This window comes from Panulirus ornatus, chromosome 31 (genome assembly GCF_036320965.1).
Source record: "Panulirus ornatus isolate Po-2019 chromosome 31, ASM3632096v1, whole genome shotgun sequence".
Lineage (NCBI taxonomy): Eukaryota > Metazoa > Arthropoda > Malacostraca > Decapoda > Palinuridae > Panulirus > Panulirus ornatus.
The window spans coordinates 6,234,042-6,251,680 of NC_092254.1; the positions used below are offsets into that span (position 1 = coordinate 6,234,042).

The 17,639-nt window shown below is 36.2% G+C and overlaps 1 protein-coding gene across 1 annotated transcript; it reads right to left on the bottom strand.

The window, feature by feature from the left end:
• Window positions 1–521: 521 nt before the first annotated feature.
• LOC139758770 (tRNA (guanine(10)-N(2))-methyltransferase homolog) lies at window positions 522–17,571 on the bottom strand. The gene is made up of 11 exons (XM_071680550.1): window positions 17,371–17,571; window positions 16,617–16,682; window positions 15,426–15,514; window positions 13,480–13,636; window positions 12,184–12,300; window positions 10,681–10,855; window positions 8,961–9,064; window positions 8,224–8,365; window positions 5,992–6,205; window positions 3,405–3,531; window positions 522–1,031 (listed from the first exon to the last, which is right to left on the bottom strand). The coding sequence occupies exons 1-11, from the start codon at window positions 17,437–17,439 to the stop codon at window positions 711–713; spliced, it is 1,581 nt and encodes a 526-aa protein (XP_071536651.1). The 5' UTR covers window positions 17,440–17,571; the 3' UTR covers window positions 522–710.
• Between the last annotated feature and the right edge of the window lie 68 nt (window positions 17,572–17,639).

Below are 17,639 nucleotides of genomic sequence, written 5' to 3' on the forward strand. Positions count from 1 at the left end.
TTTCTTGTATGTAATCAGAATCACAACTTTTCTCATATTTATATACCTTACCTTAGCATTCTCCCCCAAGAGTCCCTTTTGTCCTTATGAGGCTTCAGCAGTCACATCCATTGATTGGGTACATGGGTCATAAAGTGTTGTGATTTTTATGCGTATGTGCTGAAAATGTTAGTTAATATTGTAATAAATGATCAGTGTCTCCTTTTGGTAGTTGCACTAAGGGCATGAAGGGTCTTGGGTTATGGTGAAATGGTATTTGTAGTGATGGGTGATGTCCAGAGCATAAGCAGGAGAGTGTGACTTGTGTTTGTTTAGGGAGTTTATTTTCCCTTTTAAGTTTACAAGTTATAAAACACTTATTCTTGCATCTAAGCTTCTTGCCTTTATCATGTCTCCACACAATTTTACAGACAATCTTGTCTTCGTTCTTTTATTAGCCGTTTCACTTTTTAATCAGGTAGTAAACATTAGCAAACCCGAAAACTGAAGGTGCAGAGGGACACTGAACAAGATTGTCTCCGTGTATTAATAAAATTTATTTTTTAACACTTTTATCACATTTGTTCAGACTGGATCTCCTGACATTTACTTTCTAACTTGTGAAAGTCAGCTTCATATGCACCTGAGCCTATATTAGGACTTCATAACTCAAGCTTTGAGACTAATTTTATGTTTTTTCAAGACCCATGCAATTTACTACCTTTATGTATTTATATTGCTCCTTGATTTGGATGAGTTAGATCACCAATAATTTCATTTTTGAATATAGCTCTTGGATATTTAGATCCACACTGTCTCTCGTCTCTGTCAATAGTACTGTCTTCACCTTCTAATGCATCATTCACTTTGATGTCTTTAATTTCATTTTGAACACCTGCCAGTCGATAACCCAGACCTTGACCTCTTTTATCTCGTGGGAAACGAGACTTTATAGATGCTCTTTCTTCTTTTGTCATAAGGGAGGCTTGGAAGAACTTCTCACGGAACTTGGCAGTCAGGTCTAAGACTTTGGCAGTGGCTGTTTCCCCTACCTGTAAAAAGAGAAAATTGTATGTATAAGTTTATATATATATAAATGACGTAAGGGGAGTGAGGGAGGAATGGGATGTATTTAGGGAAGCAGTGATGGTTTGCGCAAAAGATGCATGTGGCATGAGAATGGTGGGAGATGGGCAGATTAGAAAGGGTAGTTAGTGGTGGGATGAAGAAGTAGGATTGTTAGTGAAAGAGAAGAGAGAGGCATTTGGACAATTTTTGCAGGGAAGTAGTGCGAATGACTGGGAGATGTATAAAAGAAAGAGGCAGGAGGTCAAGAGAAAGGTGCAAGAGGTGAAAAAGAGGACAAATGAGAGTTGGGGTGAGAGAGTATCATTAAATTTTAGGGAGAATAAAAAAGATGTTTTGGAAGGAGGTAAATAAAGTGTGTAAAACGAGAACAAATGGGAACATTGGTGAAGGGGCCTAATGGGAAGGTAATAACAAGTAGTGAAGTGAGGAGATGGAAAGAGTTTTTTGAAGGTTTGTTGAATGTGTTTAATGATAGAGTGGCAGATATAGGGTGTTTTGGTCGAGGTGGTGTGCGAAGTGAGAGGGGTCAGGGAGAATGGTCTGGTAAACAGAGAAGAGGTAGTGAAAGCTTTGTGGAAGATGAAAGCCAGCAAGGCAGAGGGTTTGGATGGTATGCAGTGGAATTTATTAAAAAAAGGGTGACTGTGTTGTTGACTGGTTGGTAAGGATATTCAATGTATGTATGGTTCATGGTGAAGTGCCTGAGGATTGGCTGAATGCATACATAGTGCCATTGTACAAAGGCAAAGGGGATAAAGGTGAGTGTTCAAATTACAGAGGTGTAAGTTTGTTGGGTACTCCTGGGAAATTATATGGGAGGGTATATATGTATATATATTTTTTTTTTTTTTTCCATACATATTTGTTATTTCCTGCATCAGCAAGGTAGGGCCAGGAACAGGTAAAGATAGACCTGCTTCTCTCACATCCACTCTCTAGCTGTCAAGTGTAATGCACTGAAATGTCGACCCCTGTTTACCACATCTTTCCATTTCATTCTGTCCCATGCACACTTTTCGCTCTCCTGGATATTCAAGCCTTGTTCACTCAAAATATCTTTCACTTCATCCTATCTGTCTATCAACTAGCCAATTTTTGTCCTTATTTATTTAAGTCATTTTCACATGCAGAACACTATTTATGTTAATAGATGAAAAATAACTAAATTTTCATCAAAGACATTAACAGTTATACAAGAGGAATGTTTTACTGTAAAATTGACTACAATAGTTGCTATATGAATCTGCCTTCCCACCATGGTGATGCAGTTATTCTTACCAGTTAAGTTGCAAACAGTATCTGTAGAAATATGTGGAATAGTTCATCACTTGGGAATTCAAATGAGGATTTGAAAGTGTAAAGCTATGCATGTACCTTGGTGCACTAGACTATGCCCAGCTATGAAAATATTACAGCGCAATGAAGGGAATAAAGTTTGTTTAGCTGAAGAGTTCACTGAAGCCAGAGATGCAGAAAATTCATTCTTCATTCACTAAAATCATGATCAATCTTCAGCATTTACGACATACGTATAATGTATATTACTTTGATCATCTATTTGGAAAATATCTGAATCCCTCTTCTTCATTCTGTAAAAAACAACACGAGATATTTTCTCTGCCTGACAGCACAAAATCTGCTTCTCTACAGCCAACAGGCTGAATGGGTTAATGGACAGATTTAACTGTGGACCAAATTGATCTAACTTATAGATTGGGTGTAGTGCCATTTAGTGAGAGTGGGTTAACTAATTAAATAAGCCTGAGCCTGTAATTGTATTCAAGACCACCATGCTTATGATTAACAAACACTCAGTACTTGTTTGCCTCTGGATCTATAAGGCAGTGTCACTAACAATGTCATAAGATTATGTCGTTTGCTGCCTACATGAGTTGTAGGTATGTGTCTGTAATTAACTCTCAAGTGCAACAAAGTATTGTAGAAATGATTTTCATACATATTTGCCATTTCCTGTGTTACCAAGATAGTGTTAAGAACAGAGGACTGAGCCTTAGAGGGAATATCCTCATTTGGCCCCCTTCTCTGCTTTCTTCTTTTGGAAAATTAAAAATGGGAGGGGAGAATTTCCAGCCCCCTGCTCCCTGAAATACTGAAGATTAGGAACAAATTAAGAAAAACTGTAGAAGATCCCAAATGAACAAAACTAAGTGAAGGAAAAAGCCTCTTTATTAGCAATTGGTGTAATATATTTCTTGCAAGCACCCCTTCAGATTTCTTCACCAATGACAGGTTTCACCTGATTCCTAAAACAATACTGTGCCATTAAGAAAGAATAAATAAAACACTCAAGTTCAATTGTATATTAGTAGCTTTACCTTAGGATGTCTTGTCTTATGGAGGGTAATAAGGCGCCTGCTGGAGTGCACAGTGAGGACTTGTTCACTATTAAACAGGAGTTCCAGGCAAGGGTGACTTGGGACTAAATTTTCATGGTAGTCCTCCCTGTGTGGTATATAGAGGGAAAACAGTCTTATCAATGATCATGCATACACACTGTATATTGAAAGAATCAAACATGTATTAAAAATGAGAGACACACATTAACCTGTATCAATTTACAACATTGTAAAATACTGTAGTATGTCATTGAGGTAGATGAGGAAGTGTTTTCAAAGACCAAAGGTATGATGGATGCTAGAGTAAAGAAGTATGGAAATAGAAGGTATCTTGAAAGGATTTGTGGAAAAGAACTAAAATCATAGTGCATGGAAGAATAATTTCCTGGGCCATTCCAGTGTATAGCACAAAAAGGTATATGCTACATTATAAGATCCATAAAACAGTATACAGTTTGAAGTGATAAATTTGCATAAACAGTGCTTTGCATTATCTGTAATGTTCTCACTGGTATGTGTCTATATGAGGTTCATCCAGCAATACCTTTAACCAGCTTTCCTTTGAATGTGTCTGTAGTCACTACATGTATATTTCTTAGTTCTCCCTGTATAGCACTGAATAATTATTCAGACTTCTTTGCTGGGCATTTATATATTTTCTTATGGTGTCCTTCAGTATGTTTCCAGGTATTGATTTGGTGAATCTGGTTCCACCTTGTTGGATTACTTTCAGGTTTAGGGTGTTGCTTTTTATACCTTCCATTTGTGGCTAGGCATATATTGTCATATATCAAGTCAGTTGGGAGGTGAGTTTGAATGGAGAAAAACTGGAGGAAGTGAAGTGTTTTAGATATCTGGGAGTGGATCTGGCAGCGGATGGAACCATGGAAGCGGAAGTGGATCATAGGGTGGGGGAGGGGGCGAAAATTCTGGGGGCCTTGAAGAATGTGTGGAAGTCGAGAACATTATCTCGGAAAGCAAAAATGGGTATGTTTGAAGGAATAGTGGTTCCAACAATGTTGTATGGTTGCAAGGCGTGGGCTATGGATAGAGTTGTGCGCAGGAGGATGGATGTGCTGGAAATGAGATGTTTGAGGACAATGTGTGGTGTAAGGTGGTTTGATCGAGTGAGTAACGTAAGGGTAAGAGAGATGTGTGGAAATAAAAAGAGCGTGGTTGAGAGAGCAGAAGAGGGTGTTTTGAAGTGGTTTGGGCACGTGGAGAGAATGAGTGAGGAAAGATTGACCAAGAGGATATATGTGTCGGAGGTGGAGGGAACGAGGAGAAGAGGGAGACCAAATTGGAGGTGGAAAGATGGAGTGAAAAAGATTTTGTGTGATCGGGGCCTGAACATGCAGGAGGGTGAAAGGAGGGCAAGGAATAGAGTGAATTGGAGCGATGTGGTATACCGGGGTTGACGTGCTGTCAGTGGATTGAATCAAGGCATGTGAAGCGTCTGGGGTAAACCATGGAAAGCTGTGTAGGTATGTATATACATGTGTATGGGGGGAAGGGGGCATTTCTTTCGTCTGTTTCCTTGCGCTACCTCGCAAACGCGGGAGACAGCGACAAAGTATAATAAAAAAATAATAATAAATATCTTTCTCTACATCTTTCTAGACTCTGTATGGTAATTCACTTTCAATCCTTGATAATTCATATGCATTAGCCCACTTATTTTGCTTGTAAAGTGTTTTTGAATTTTCTTTAGTGTATTTCAGTTTGCTTTACTAGCAACCATACAATACAGAAGTATTCAGTTTTACTTCTTAAATATACATTGAATAATTTCATTACTGGTTTTCTGGCTATTTTCTGGCTCTAGATGCCAATGTTCTTAGCATCATAACATTTAATATTTGTCTTGGAGGGTTTTAGGATTGGAAGTGCGTGACAAGTTTCTAGATGTATGGGATGTCACTGTGCAGCTGAGAATGACTGAAGATATCTGTAAGTGCTTGGTAGCAATAGGGCCAGAGTGTTTTATGTGAAAGTTTGATTTGTGACGAGGACCTGCTGCAAGAGATTTTTTGAATGTTTCAATTGTCCTGCATTTGTCAGTGGAAGTGAAGGCTGGATAAGTAGTTGTTTTGGGAGGACCTGAAGAATTCAAATGGTTGAGATAGGTTTCCTAAAAGCTCAATGGATTCAGTTTATAGAAAGAAGAAGGAGTAAATTGTTGATAAAGTACTGATGATATGAAATAAGGAAAAAATGGTTTTTGTTACAAAAACTTTTGGAATATACCTGAGTAAAGTAAGTAAGAACAGTTGCATGAAATGACAAAAGACATGGTTGAAGAATAGATGAATCTTAAAGAGGGGTTGCAGTGTGCATGTATGTCAGAAGTGTGCAGTGTGAATGGCTTTAGGAAAGACTCTGTTACAGTTGAAGAGAAAATGATACATGGAATTAAAAAAAAGAATACCCATTTCATCAAAAATGGGAGGAAAAAAAAGTTATGCTGGGGTAATATATGCATGAATTAGCAACAACACTTAGTATCAACAGCATTTTTCATAATTATTAGAATATTGATAAAATATTACAATTTAAGTATACTGACCTAAATACTGGTAGCCAAAATACAAGTCTACCACCAATTACTAAATGAGTGGCAGCAAAGTTAATTAAGTCACGAAAGACATCTGAGAGACTGTATGTAATCTTGGATGGGAAGTGTTGGGTACTTGATGAATGTTGCTTGGTACCATCATCACTCGTCTTTGGCTCTTTTAGGGTTCCTACACGTTCTGTTGATTCTCGAATTCCATATGGAGCTGGAAAATGTATGGTAATTGTGTTAATACAAAAGTGCTGTGACCTATGATTTGCAAAGCCAAGGATGAAGCTCATTATCCAAATAGCTTTTGATATTACATCTCACTAGCAATAAAGCATTGTTGTGCTCTGAGTACTGTACAACTGATATATGGTGGGCTGTCGTTATAAGGAATACAGTATTTCAATTTTCTTTTATGATCAGGATTTATCATGTGATAAACATAAAAGCTTGAAACTTTTGTGTGAGTTAAATGTCTCCTCTTTATTATTATTATGATTATTATTTTTATTTTTATTATTCCTACTTTTATGCTTACATGAATTTGTGTTGACTTTCTTGTGTCTGTTATGTGATCTATACTCTTGAGAAAACTTAGATATTTTTCTCTATTTTTTTTTTAAATGATTCCTAAATAGAATTTCTAATTCTGATTATTATTCATTTATGTCCTAGTCTTTAGGAAGCCATATTGATGCTTGAGGGAACTGAAGAAAAGCTGTGGATGTCTACATCATTACCACAGGGCTGCATGAAATCTGAGCTCTGAAGCACTACTGGAATACCAATAAAATTTGCACAGCTGATTGTACATGAACACTGTACCTTTCCAGTACATTACTTTAAAGTATTCAAGAAAGACATGTGATTCTATGGTATAATACCTGTCATCCATATGAGTTCCCATAGAAAATCATCCATACTGACGTGTTTGAAACTATAAGCAGAAGTGATTTGGTGCCCTATTGGAAGAGGATATGAGGTAAGGTGTTAACATCAAGGCCTTTGAGCAAAGTTGTAGAGTATTATTTAGTAGTCTGTGAACTATTAACTACTGATTTTTCATTGATGCAACAGTGTGATAAATGCTGTGTTGCTATCTTTTGGGACTTGATATGTATGGTCCAAAGTGAAAGCTTGGCAAAGTACTCACAGCTGAGTACTCTTAATTTTTTTTTTTTTTTTTGCCTCATAGATTTTAATCAAATATGGTGGATTATGAAGTATAGGCAAGAGAAAATTACACTACTCACTGGGATCATCAACCTGAAAGAATTGAAATCTCAAAATACCCTTAGGGTATTTATAAGAGGGGGTAACTAAATAGGGTCGGTTCTGATTGCTTAACAAAAGGGAATATGCAACTAATGTCACCCTGACTGTGATTGGCTAGAAAATGAGAACAAGAAATGCGAGTAATGCTGACATCATTGTAGAGAGATGACTGATGGGCATTCACCTCCTAGCAGTGACTCGCACATGTGCCTACTCTTTCATTGTCTAGTATCTAGCCATGGACATGTACATGATTCATAATGATGAGTCTGTAAAATATACCATCTGACACACAGAACAACCTGTGTCCTTACTCTCTCATCATCCAGTATCTGGGGCATTCCTCAGTCAGCAAGTTATCTGCAAGTCCCTCAAAATTAACTAAACTTTATCTGCCTATTAAATCATGTCATTTCCTGCTTCCAGAGCAGGTTGACACATGCAAAATCTTTCCCAGCACTGCTGATCAGGTTTACATATGAGTGCTGATGATCCAACATTAAAACTTCAAATATGTTCTGAACAGGCCACTGTGCTGGTTTGATTTCTATATTCATTGAAAAGAAAGAGGACTCCCATAACACATACTGTGTATAAGTTAGGAAAAAAATGGAGCATCAAAAGCTGGAGAGGACAAAATATTGGAAAACATGAAATCTATTTTGTGGAAGGATGCTGTGGAGATTGTGAATATGGAAGACCACAGTTGGGATCTGCTGTGTTTATGTGAATGACAAAAGAACCATCAGTGAGTGAAAGGGCAATGCTTTTATTGATCTGAATGCAAAGCTTCAAAGGAAAATGGGGAATAATTAGCATAATGCTAGAAATAGCATACACATTTATTTGATGATAAACCCGCCATCACTGTGCCAGTATCTGCCACATGAATGAGTTGAAGGACACTGAAATACACTATATATAGTATTAAACAATAAATATATACACAACAGGACTTACGGTCAGTAATGATGGCATCAACATATGGGACACCTCTCCAAAATGGTCTTGCATTATCCATCACAACAACATCCATGTACCGATGCCCTAATCCATACTGCATCAGGTTGCTAGAGATAGATTCTGCAGCTGTACGCTGCTTCTGTTAAGGTATTAATTGTGAATGTTATATAAAGCACAACTTTTGAAATAACTGAGAATATGGTCCTTACCTTCATGAGTGCTGCATTATTTTTATAATGATAGGACGGACTCCTGAGGCAGAAATAAGTCATTCAGAGGCTTTTTTTTTTCATACTTGATCACCATTTCCTGCATTAACGAGGAAGCACCAGGGACAGATGAAGAAAGGCAGCATTCACTCACATCTACCATGTGTAAGTCATTGAGACCACAACCAGGCTCCACAGACCATTCCATGTATACTTATTTCCTGCCCGAGGAACCCCTTCTATTGTTATGGGGCTCCTGCAGTGGGCAGACAGCCAGCTACATCCACCAGTTGGGACCATAGGTCACCTCATACAATTATGCACAGAGCATCACCACACTTCTTAACCACTCGTCCCACCCATTCGACTTACCCAGCTTTTTGAGTGCTACAGTAATCTAATAGAATGGGATCCTAGGGCAGTAAAGTAAAGTATATATAAGCTTCAGTAAAAAGATAATATCATTGGGAAACTTCTGATATTTCTCAAAGGTAAGAAATGGAACACATTTCACCTATGACATACCTGGCTGTGGCGTGTGGGCTTAGTACGAGCATGCAAGGTAAGGTAATCGATATCCCAGCCCCATACATATGCACCACAGTGTGCAGCTGACACCAGTACAGACCCTGGGGAAGTAAATATACAGAAAAATTAATTTTTACATGAGCATATATAAGCAAAGTGATACAAAGCATTGCTTAGTTTTCCTTACCTTCCTGCCTGAGGATCCCCTTCAATGAAGTTCCTGTAGTGCGTTAGGACCACAGTTCCTAAGAGGATATGGTGATGTATGACTATCTTTCTGGGGTGAAAGCAGGTCAACAAGAAGTGCATAGTGTCTTTGTTATAGAAGTTGTACCTTGAGCTTGAATCATAGTTTGTATCAATTTCTCCAGATCCATAAATGCCACATACAAATGATTCACACATCCTCTACCAGTGTTTCTCCCTAGTATGATGTTCTCTGCATGCCACCACCCTTTTAAATCACCACTCTCTCATACAACTTACCAGGTACACTCAGCAAACCCATACCTCTGTAATTTGAACATTCACTTTCATCCCCTCTTGCCTTCATACAATGGCACTATACAGGTTAATTCTTAGGCACCTCCATGGGCCATATATATATATATATATATATATATATATATATATATATATATATATATATATATATATATAAAATAAATAAATAAATAATTATTATCAGTACTATTAATAATGATATTAGAATAATGATAATTATGATTTTTTTCAAACTTGTTTGCTAGTTCCCATATTAGCAAGGATGTGCCAAGAACAAATGAAGAATGGTTTCATTTGTTCACATCCATTCTCTAACTGTTAAGTATGAAGCAAAAATAATAAGAGCCCCCTATCCACTGCCAAACCCTATAGGCCACTCTGTGGTCTTCCATGACTTCTTTATAAACCCTGGTTCAGTCCACTGACAGTATGACACCCTTTGTATACCAGAATACTCCAATTCTCTTTATCACATGTATACCTCAAACCCTCCAAATGTTCAAGCCTTACTAACTCAAAACTTCTTTCACTCCCATCTTTCCATCTCCTTGTTGGTTTCCTCATACCCCTTGCTACTTCCACTCCTGTTATGCATGTGATGTATATACATATGTTGGTGATCAAAAAGGTGAATGCCATAAGTGTAATAAACCAAGTGGCTGTTGTAAAGTAGTGTCATGATGGTGTAAAGCTTACCCCAACCAAAATTACCACTAATTTGGAGGAATTATCAGATAATGAGTATTATGTCTGATAGTGATACTGCAAACAGTAACAGTGATGCTGTGTGTGGGGATGAAAGTACAAGTGAAGATTAGGAACATGATTTTGATTTGTTACACTTCTATGGAGTTAGTGGGAGTTGTCTTGTATATGCAATATGATTGGGAAAATTTTTACGTTTGTAGACAAGAAAAATTTATATATTACTAATATATAGAAGAAAAATGTATATGTATAGATTTTTCCAATTATTAGGGTATTATATGATATTGTCAATTCCTTTTTTTTTTGTTTGTTTACTACATGATAGGGACTATATTTATGAACATACAGAAATGCAGTTAGATGCTTTAAAAGTGAATATAAATATTCATGGCTGCACACCTCTTGCCTCTACCTGTTTGCTTCCACTTGGGGGAGATAGGCACAAAGACCCTTAGGAAAGCAAGAATAATAATAATGCTACCAACAATAAAGGTTTTCCATATACCTGTGCCAACAAATGGATCAACAACTACTTCCCCTGGCTGAACTTGAGCATAGTTGGCCATGATAAAGGACAACTGTGCATCCATTGATGTGCTTCCAATGTATGTTCTTTTTTTGAGTGAATACTTGTCAATTAACTCACGCTGGCCCTCTACCACCCATCGTCCAAGGAATACCTAACAAAGCATGAAAAAAAAAAGGTGAAAAGATGAATGTTGAAGAAAGTTACATCATATACACTGTGTTTACCTACATTCCTCTTCTGTGTGGCTCAGTTATCAGTACCATAATGAATAAGTAGGATGCAGCAAATCAGAGTTCATTTGTATGGTAGTAATTGTTAGAAGGTATAGTTTTACCATCCTTTTATACAAAAGTTAAACACTGCTGTAACAGTGAGAAAGAAAGCACATACTGTGAAAATATATTTCATAGGACTGGAATGAATGAGTGCAGAGTAGACATGTTGAAAAATGAATGTGTCAATGAAAAATGGGAAAGGAAACAGAAGTGGATATGAAAGTGATAACTAGAATGAAGTGGTAAAAGCACTTGAAAATTTGGCTGTAAGAGAGATGACTAAGTGTTTATACTAGCAGAGGAAGGAATTTCAAAAAGTAAGGTGGAAGGATATGATGGAAAGGACTGTAAATGTGGAGTTTTTGGAATTGGACAAAAGTTGGGATTTGCCAAGGATGCTCATTGTGTCACTAAGGTGATAGTGGGAGATATATTAGATAAAATATGAGAACAGGAAATTCATTATAAAGTTCAAATGATTACAGCATAAAATATATTAAAATTGTCACAATAGTATATAATGTTTTAGAATATCCTATGATCTACATAATCACCCATAAATCTGGAATTTCTAGGATTTTTTATTTTTCTGAATGTCTGATTGTTTTCAACAAAAAACAAGTGAAAAGTCTAACTTGTACATGAACTAAATGTCTCTGGATATCACACTAGTATGATAGTATACTTTTTGTTATCAACATATTAATTACTTAAATTTATTACTTCACTTTTCAGTTCTCTTTATAAATTGGAATTATCAATTTATCCAACCAGTCCTCTGGAATGCTGCCATCTTTCAATATTCTGACATGCTGAAGGACATCTCCCTACTTTCTTACTATGTGAAAAAAAGGAAATCTTTCTTCAAACCAACCTTACCAATTGTGACTCAAGATGTCACTAACCATACAAACATAACAAAAGTTAAACAGTCCCCTTTCAAAAAATCATTAAACCCATGAACTTTCATTCTGTTCTTTAAGTAAAACAACTCAGTTGCATGAAGAAACTATACATCCAGCAGAAAATTTTCTCTGTTCTTGTAGAATTCAGGAAATATGACGTAATAACACTCTGGTCAAGAATAGGTTTTATTTACATCTCTTTTTAGGCATAGTGACTCAGATTAACTTTTAGACCAAGGAATAATGCTTAGTTTTTTAGGGTTCATTTTAAATGAAAAATATGTTATTCCAAAACTTACCTTGTAGGGTGCTTCAGGAATAACATTGGGGTGCAATCCATAATACTCAATGATGTGAAGGCATGTGTCAGCATTCTTTAAATTCACACTACCCTTAAAAGGTAGATAACTCAAGGACTGTAGAGGGAAAAGGATTAATCAGATATCACATCATTTAACAAATATTATTTTTTCTTTTTTGACACCCTTAAGATCAAAATCTTATTTTATTCTCTTTTCCTACAACTGCTATAGACCATGATGAAAAGAATTGTATTTGGGAGAAGGTACCCCTTTTTTATTTGAAAGATTTTTATTCATGGACAGAAGTTCTTACTGAGGCTGGGCCTTGAATGAGATGAAACAAGAGACATAAAAAAAGTGATCAGATTATGATCAGCTAGGAAAAAAGATTTAAAGCCTACCATGGCACATTAATATTTATGAAGCAAGAAGTAGGGCCATTGATCTTAACAATGACTGTTGCATGCTCATTGCAACAGGTTAGAACAGCCCACACGGTTGGCTGACACTTTCATGATCAGAAAGTGGCCTTTTGGCCATGCTTGAATTTAAATTTCCCATATATAACATTCTTTCTCCCATGCCATTAATTCTTCTATTCCTTATTTTCACTGTAATTTAGGTAAATTATGAACATCATAATATAATATGCTTTGAAAGTGGGGTATGAACTATAATGCATAAATATTTTTTTTCAAAATATATATCCTGCATGAGCAGGTGACTGAACCTTGGAGGATAAAAGACCCTCATTTTGCTCTTTCCTCTGTTCCTCTTTTTGGAAAGAAATACAGGATGGGAAGATTTCCAGCTACCCACTTCCATCCCTCTTAGTTGCCTTTGACTGCTCATGGGTTGATAACAAAGGCCTGTTTTGTGTCCCTTTACATCTTGAGCTTTAATCTGTATGTTGCACCCATTTTCTAGTTCATTCATTGTTATGAGAGTATGTGATGTGTTATAATGCATAAATTAAGATTTATAATGATAATATACAATGCTTATGACAAGTGCACATGAGCTGGCAAGAAGGGGCTGCTTAGCATCCCTATAAATCCCTCATTCAAATTTTTTTCCCAACCTTTACAGCTGGTTCATCACTACAAGTGAAAGGGGTAAGAAATCTGTTATGCTTGAGGAGGTGTATGGCATTCTATAGGCATGAGAGAATTGAAGAGAAAACATGCAATATCTATACAGTTGTGCCATGTCTTCATGATAATATTGAACACTGCTGGACTGCACTATCTTAGGTATCAATACCTGTAACAAATGTTAAAGGTAAGTTCATACCTCTATTCTTTTTAGCTTTTCTGAATATTTTAGAGTCTTGTTAAAGCTTTCTACGCGAACCTTGAAAGTCTTATCATGGGATAGATGTGGTCTGAAAAATTCCTGTGGATGAGACTTGACACTTGAGTGGAGTTCTGCCTCAGTCTCTCCTTGACCCCTGAAAAATTAATCAAAATGAGTTTTTAGCTACACAAGATATTTGATAGGTTCATGAGGAATTCGTACTCTGTTTCCAAAAACATGAACAATCAAATAAACTTAAGATGTGTGATAACCTTGCAACTTCTAGTGGCATGCCAAGGAGCCTCCTACTCCAAAAAGAGCCTACTTGTCCTTAGCCATGAGTGAAGTGCAGCCTTGAGCTATCCATGGTTGCTGTGCCATACCATAGGCTAAACCTAAACATTTCACTTAATCACCAACATATTTTTTCTTTTGGAAGTTATGATCCAATTATCATCCCCAACTAATAATGTAAGCTGCTGGCATCAACCCCAACCCTGGTCCACACCCCTATATTTTCTCATTACGCTGAACTCCCAACATTACTGCCAGGTGTAACTTATCTACAATGGTTTCATTTGCACTCCACATCACTCCCCACCACAAAAGACTACTCAGAACAAGGACATTCAGCAGGCAATCAGAACCCCTATTCCAAATAATTATCCAAAACCTTCCCACAGTAATCACAAACACTCGACAAAAGATACATAACCTCATACAAAAAATAAACACTACTTCTTTATGGAATCCCTTTCACAGACCAAATACTATCCAACTTGATTTCATTGGCATCATAAATATACATACAAAACTATTTAGCTTTATTTTCATTTATTTATTGTTATCTCGACTAATTTCTAAAAAAAAGAGTCCTTTGAAGGCTTAGTGTCTGAACATGCAGAAGGGTGCGAGGCATGCAAAGAAAAGAGAGAATTGAAGCAATGTGACTTACAGGGGACAATGTGCATTATATATGAGAGACAGAAAATGGATGTGAACAAATAAGGCCACTTCTTCATCTGCCCTTGGGTTTACCTTGTTAATGCAAGAATGGCAAACTTGTATGAAAGAAAGAATGGGCATGGACAACTTCCTGTGGGCTGCAGTAGCATTATAAGGATAGAAGGGACTCCTTGGGCAGGTAGTAGTGCCAGGAAACAGACGAAAAAAGACCCATCCACTCATATAAACACATTAATACAAACATATACACAGACATTCATGCTTGCCTTCATCCATCCACGTCACCACCCTGTCCCACAGGAAACAGCATCGCTAACCCCCAATATACTCCCAAACTACGGAACACATCCAACACCTATATGTGTGGAGATTTCAATGCTGACCATCCTGCATGGCTCAACAGATGCATCCAAGATCCTAGAGGAAAATTAATCATAAACCAAATACATCCTTTCAACATCCTCAACTTATGCAAACAACCAAGCAAACTTCAGACCCAAAGTCTCCAATTGCTGATATCAAAAGATGTTTTCTTTTGCTTTAAAACACTGCACACAAGGACCTCTTGGAGCACATGAGCTCACCTCTCACCACTTACCCATTATCAAGACACTTTAGCTAACTGCCCTTTGCATGCAGCCACCTAAAGAAAAACATACCCAAGTTATAGAAAAGAAGACTAGCCAGCATTCACATTGTGCACAGAAACCAAGTTCTTAAGAGTTTACCAGAATAGATTTCCAACCTCTTATGCCATTTCACACTTCATCTACATTCTGCATCACCAATCAAGCAAGGAAAAAGCACATACTGTAAATATTTTCACTTTTTCTTAATCTGTCAGAAGTCAAAGAATTGTCATAAGTTAATTCAACACATCCTAATTCTCAGGTGTCATAAGTCCAAAAAGTAACAAAACCTGAGGCCCTGGTGTAGTGAATTACTTCAGTTATAAAATTTTAAGTCATAACCCTCACCATAATTCATAACATGATCGCACAAGCAAGCTGCGTGACATTAGTTTCCTGGCATCCATTTCAGAGTTCATCTCCACAATAACATATGGCTGAAAAAGAGAAAAACTAGATAATACATTTAGTCCTCAGAAAGCCATCAAAAGGGGAATTTCTTCTTCAACAATTTAAGTAGGTATATCATTATTATTCGTACTTTTCTATTAATGTTATAATTATTACTTATATTTTTCTATTGCAAATCAATATAAATATATGGATTTCTTATAGTCTGTTTCTTATATTCATTGTAGACTCATCTGACAACTTATCAATCAGTCATTAATCATTAAAGTAGACTGGTGTTATCACTACAGTATATTCATTAACAATTTAAGTAGGTATAACATTATTGCTCATACTTTTCTATGAAAAAATTATGTAAATATGCAGATTTCTTGTTTTTTGTTTTTTCTGGATTCACTGTAGATTCAGCTAATAACTTTCCAATGATTTACCAATTATACTAGTAGACTTGTGTTGTCACTTCAAGATATGAAAAGATAAAACTGAAATATTTAAAGAAATTCCACATAACCTCTGTAGATATATGCTGAAATATAAAAGGAAGATTGGATGAGAGTATTTTGAAGGCAAGAAAGGAAAACTTGCTGCAACCTCTAGAAATATAATGTGATGTGCATTCAGCAAACTATTTGGACCAGATTCTATATATGAATAACATGTGTATCTAGTTAGCATCAGCTCCTGGTTTTAAATTCCTAGGTTTAAGTTCTCACCTCTATAGTGCCTTCTTGGGTAAGAAGCCTTACTATAGATATGATTGTGAATGTGTACCACTTACGAGAATGCAGACCCCATGTCTTAACTTACAATGACCTCGTATATCATGACATGAGTTCGTCTACAGAGGTTTCTGAGGAGCTAAGAAAACAGGAAGAAGTCCTCTCATTACTGTAACAGATTATGATCTCTCACCTTAATCCTTCACATTTATAAGTGTTCCTACATACTGCAATTTTACTTGTTTTAAACATTTTCTGTTGCACTCCACAGTAAAATCTTGCAATATGCAACCTAAAACTTCAACTGTTTTCTCACAATTTTTCCTCAGGGTAAAAATACAAGAAACCATAAACTTGTATATATTTCTGGATACTTATAAAACAGAAAAATTCTCTGATACTGACTTACATCTTCCTTTGGTTTATCAATCCACTTAATGGGAATCTTGAACATCAGTGCAATGGACATAAGTTCCTGAAACATGGCAAATAGATGTAATGAAACAGATACCACAAAAATTACCACTTGAAAATGTATTTTATATCAAGACATCAACAATTTCTATCTAATCTTCCAAGCAGTTTTCCTGACATATACAAATTTAGATAACTTCCCAGAGGTCAACTTTAAATAGTAATTTACTAAATGAGCATCAATCAGGCTAGCTATAAGACAAATAATGTATAATTAAATATGATTTCCCAAAAATGATAAATACTACAAAACAAAGTCATATTCCACAGGAGAAATGTTTTACTTCCTTTTGTGGTAACATTATCAAAAGTGCATCTGAGTAAGTCTTTGATTTATGGACTAATGACTAAATGTTCAATTTATAAACAGGCCCTGATTCACATGGTAATATGTTCTCATACGAAGCTTGTAAACTTGAGTTTTAGTTACGGTTTTCCTGTGTGTAATGAAGTCTAAGTAATACCATAGCAGAACAAGACAGTATTCACAGCTAATGGCGATGCGGAGCTGAACTGATAATTATTCAATGTTTTTCTCCAAGAATACTGTATCTCTCATACTAACTTTTACGTAACTAACAATTACAGTAAGAAATATTTATTCCCAAACTCATAGGTTTTCTAAAGTATTGCCTGTCCTTTGCTTTAATTTTACTCAGCCCAAATTAATGAAGATAAACTGTACTTACTGGTATTCTGAATTCAATGTGTTCATTGGCACACCAAAACAAATACTTAATCTTTGTTTTATAACACATTTCTGAGTTAAAACTTTGTTCTTGCTTGATTCTGGACAACCTTGTCAGGCAGGATTGTGGTGTTTGTTTACATCGAATTTCCCTTACGTTCGGACTGTTTTGGTAAACAAAACCTAAACCTATAGATACTTACTCTACAATGGATTTGAAAGAATATTTAGTACATAACAGGAGATTAAGTGAATATATGATGGATTAGA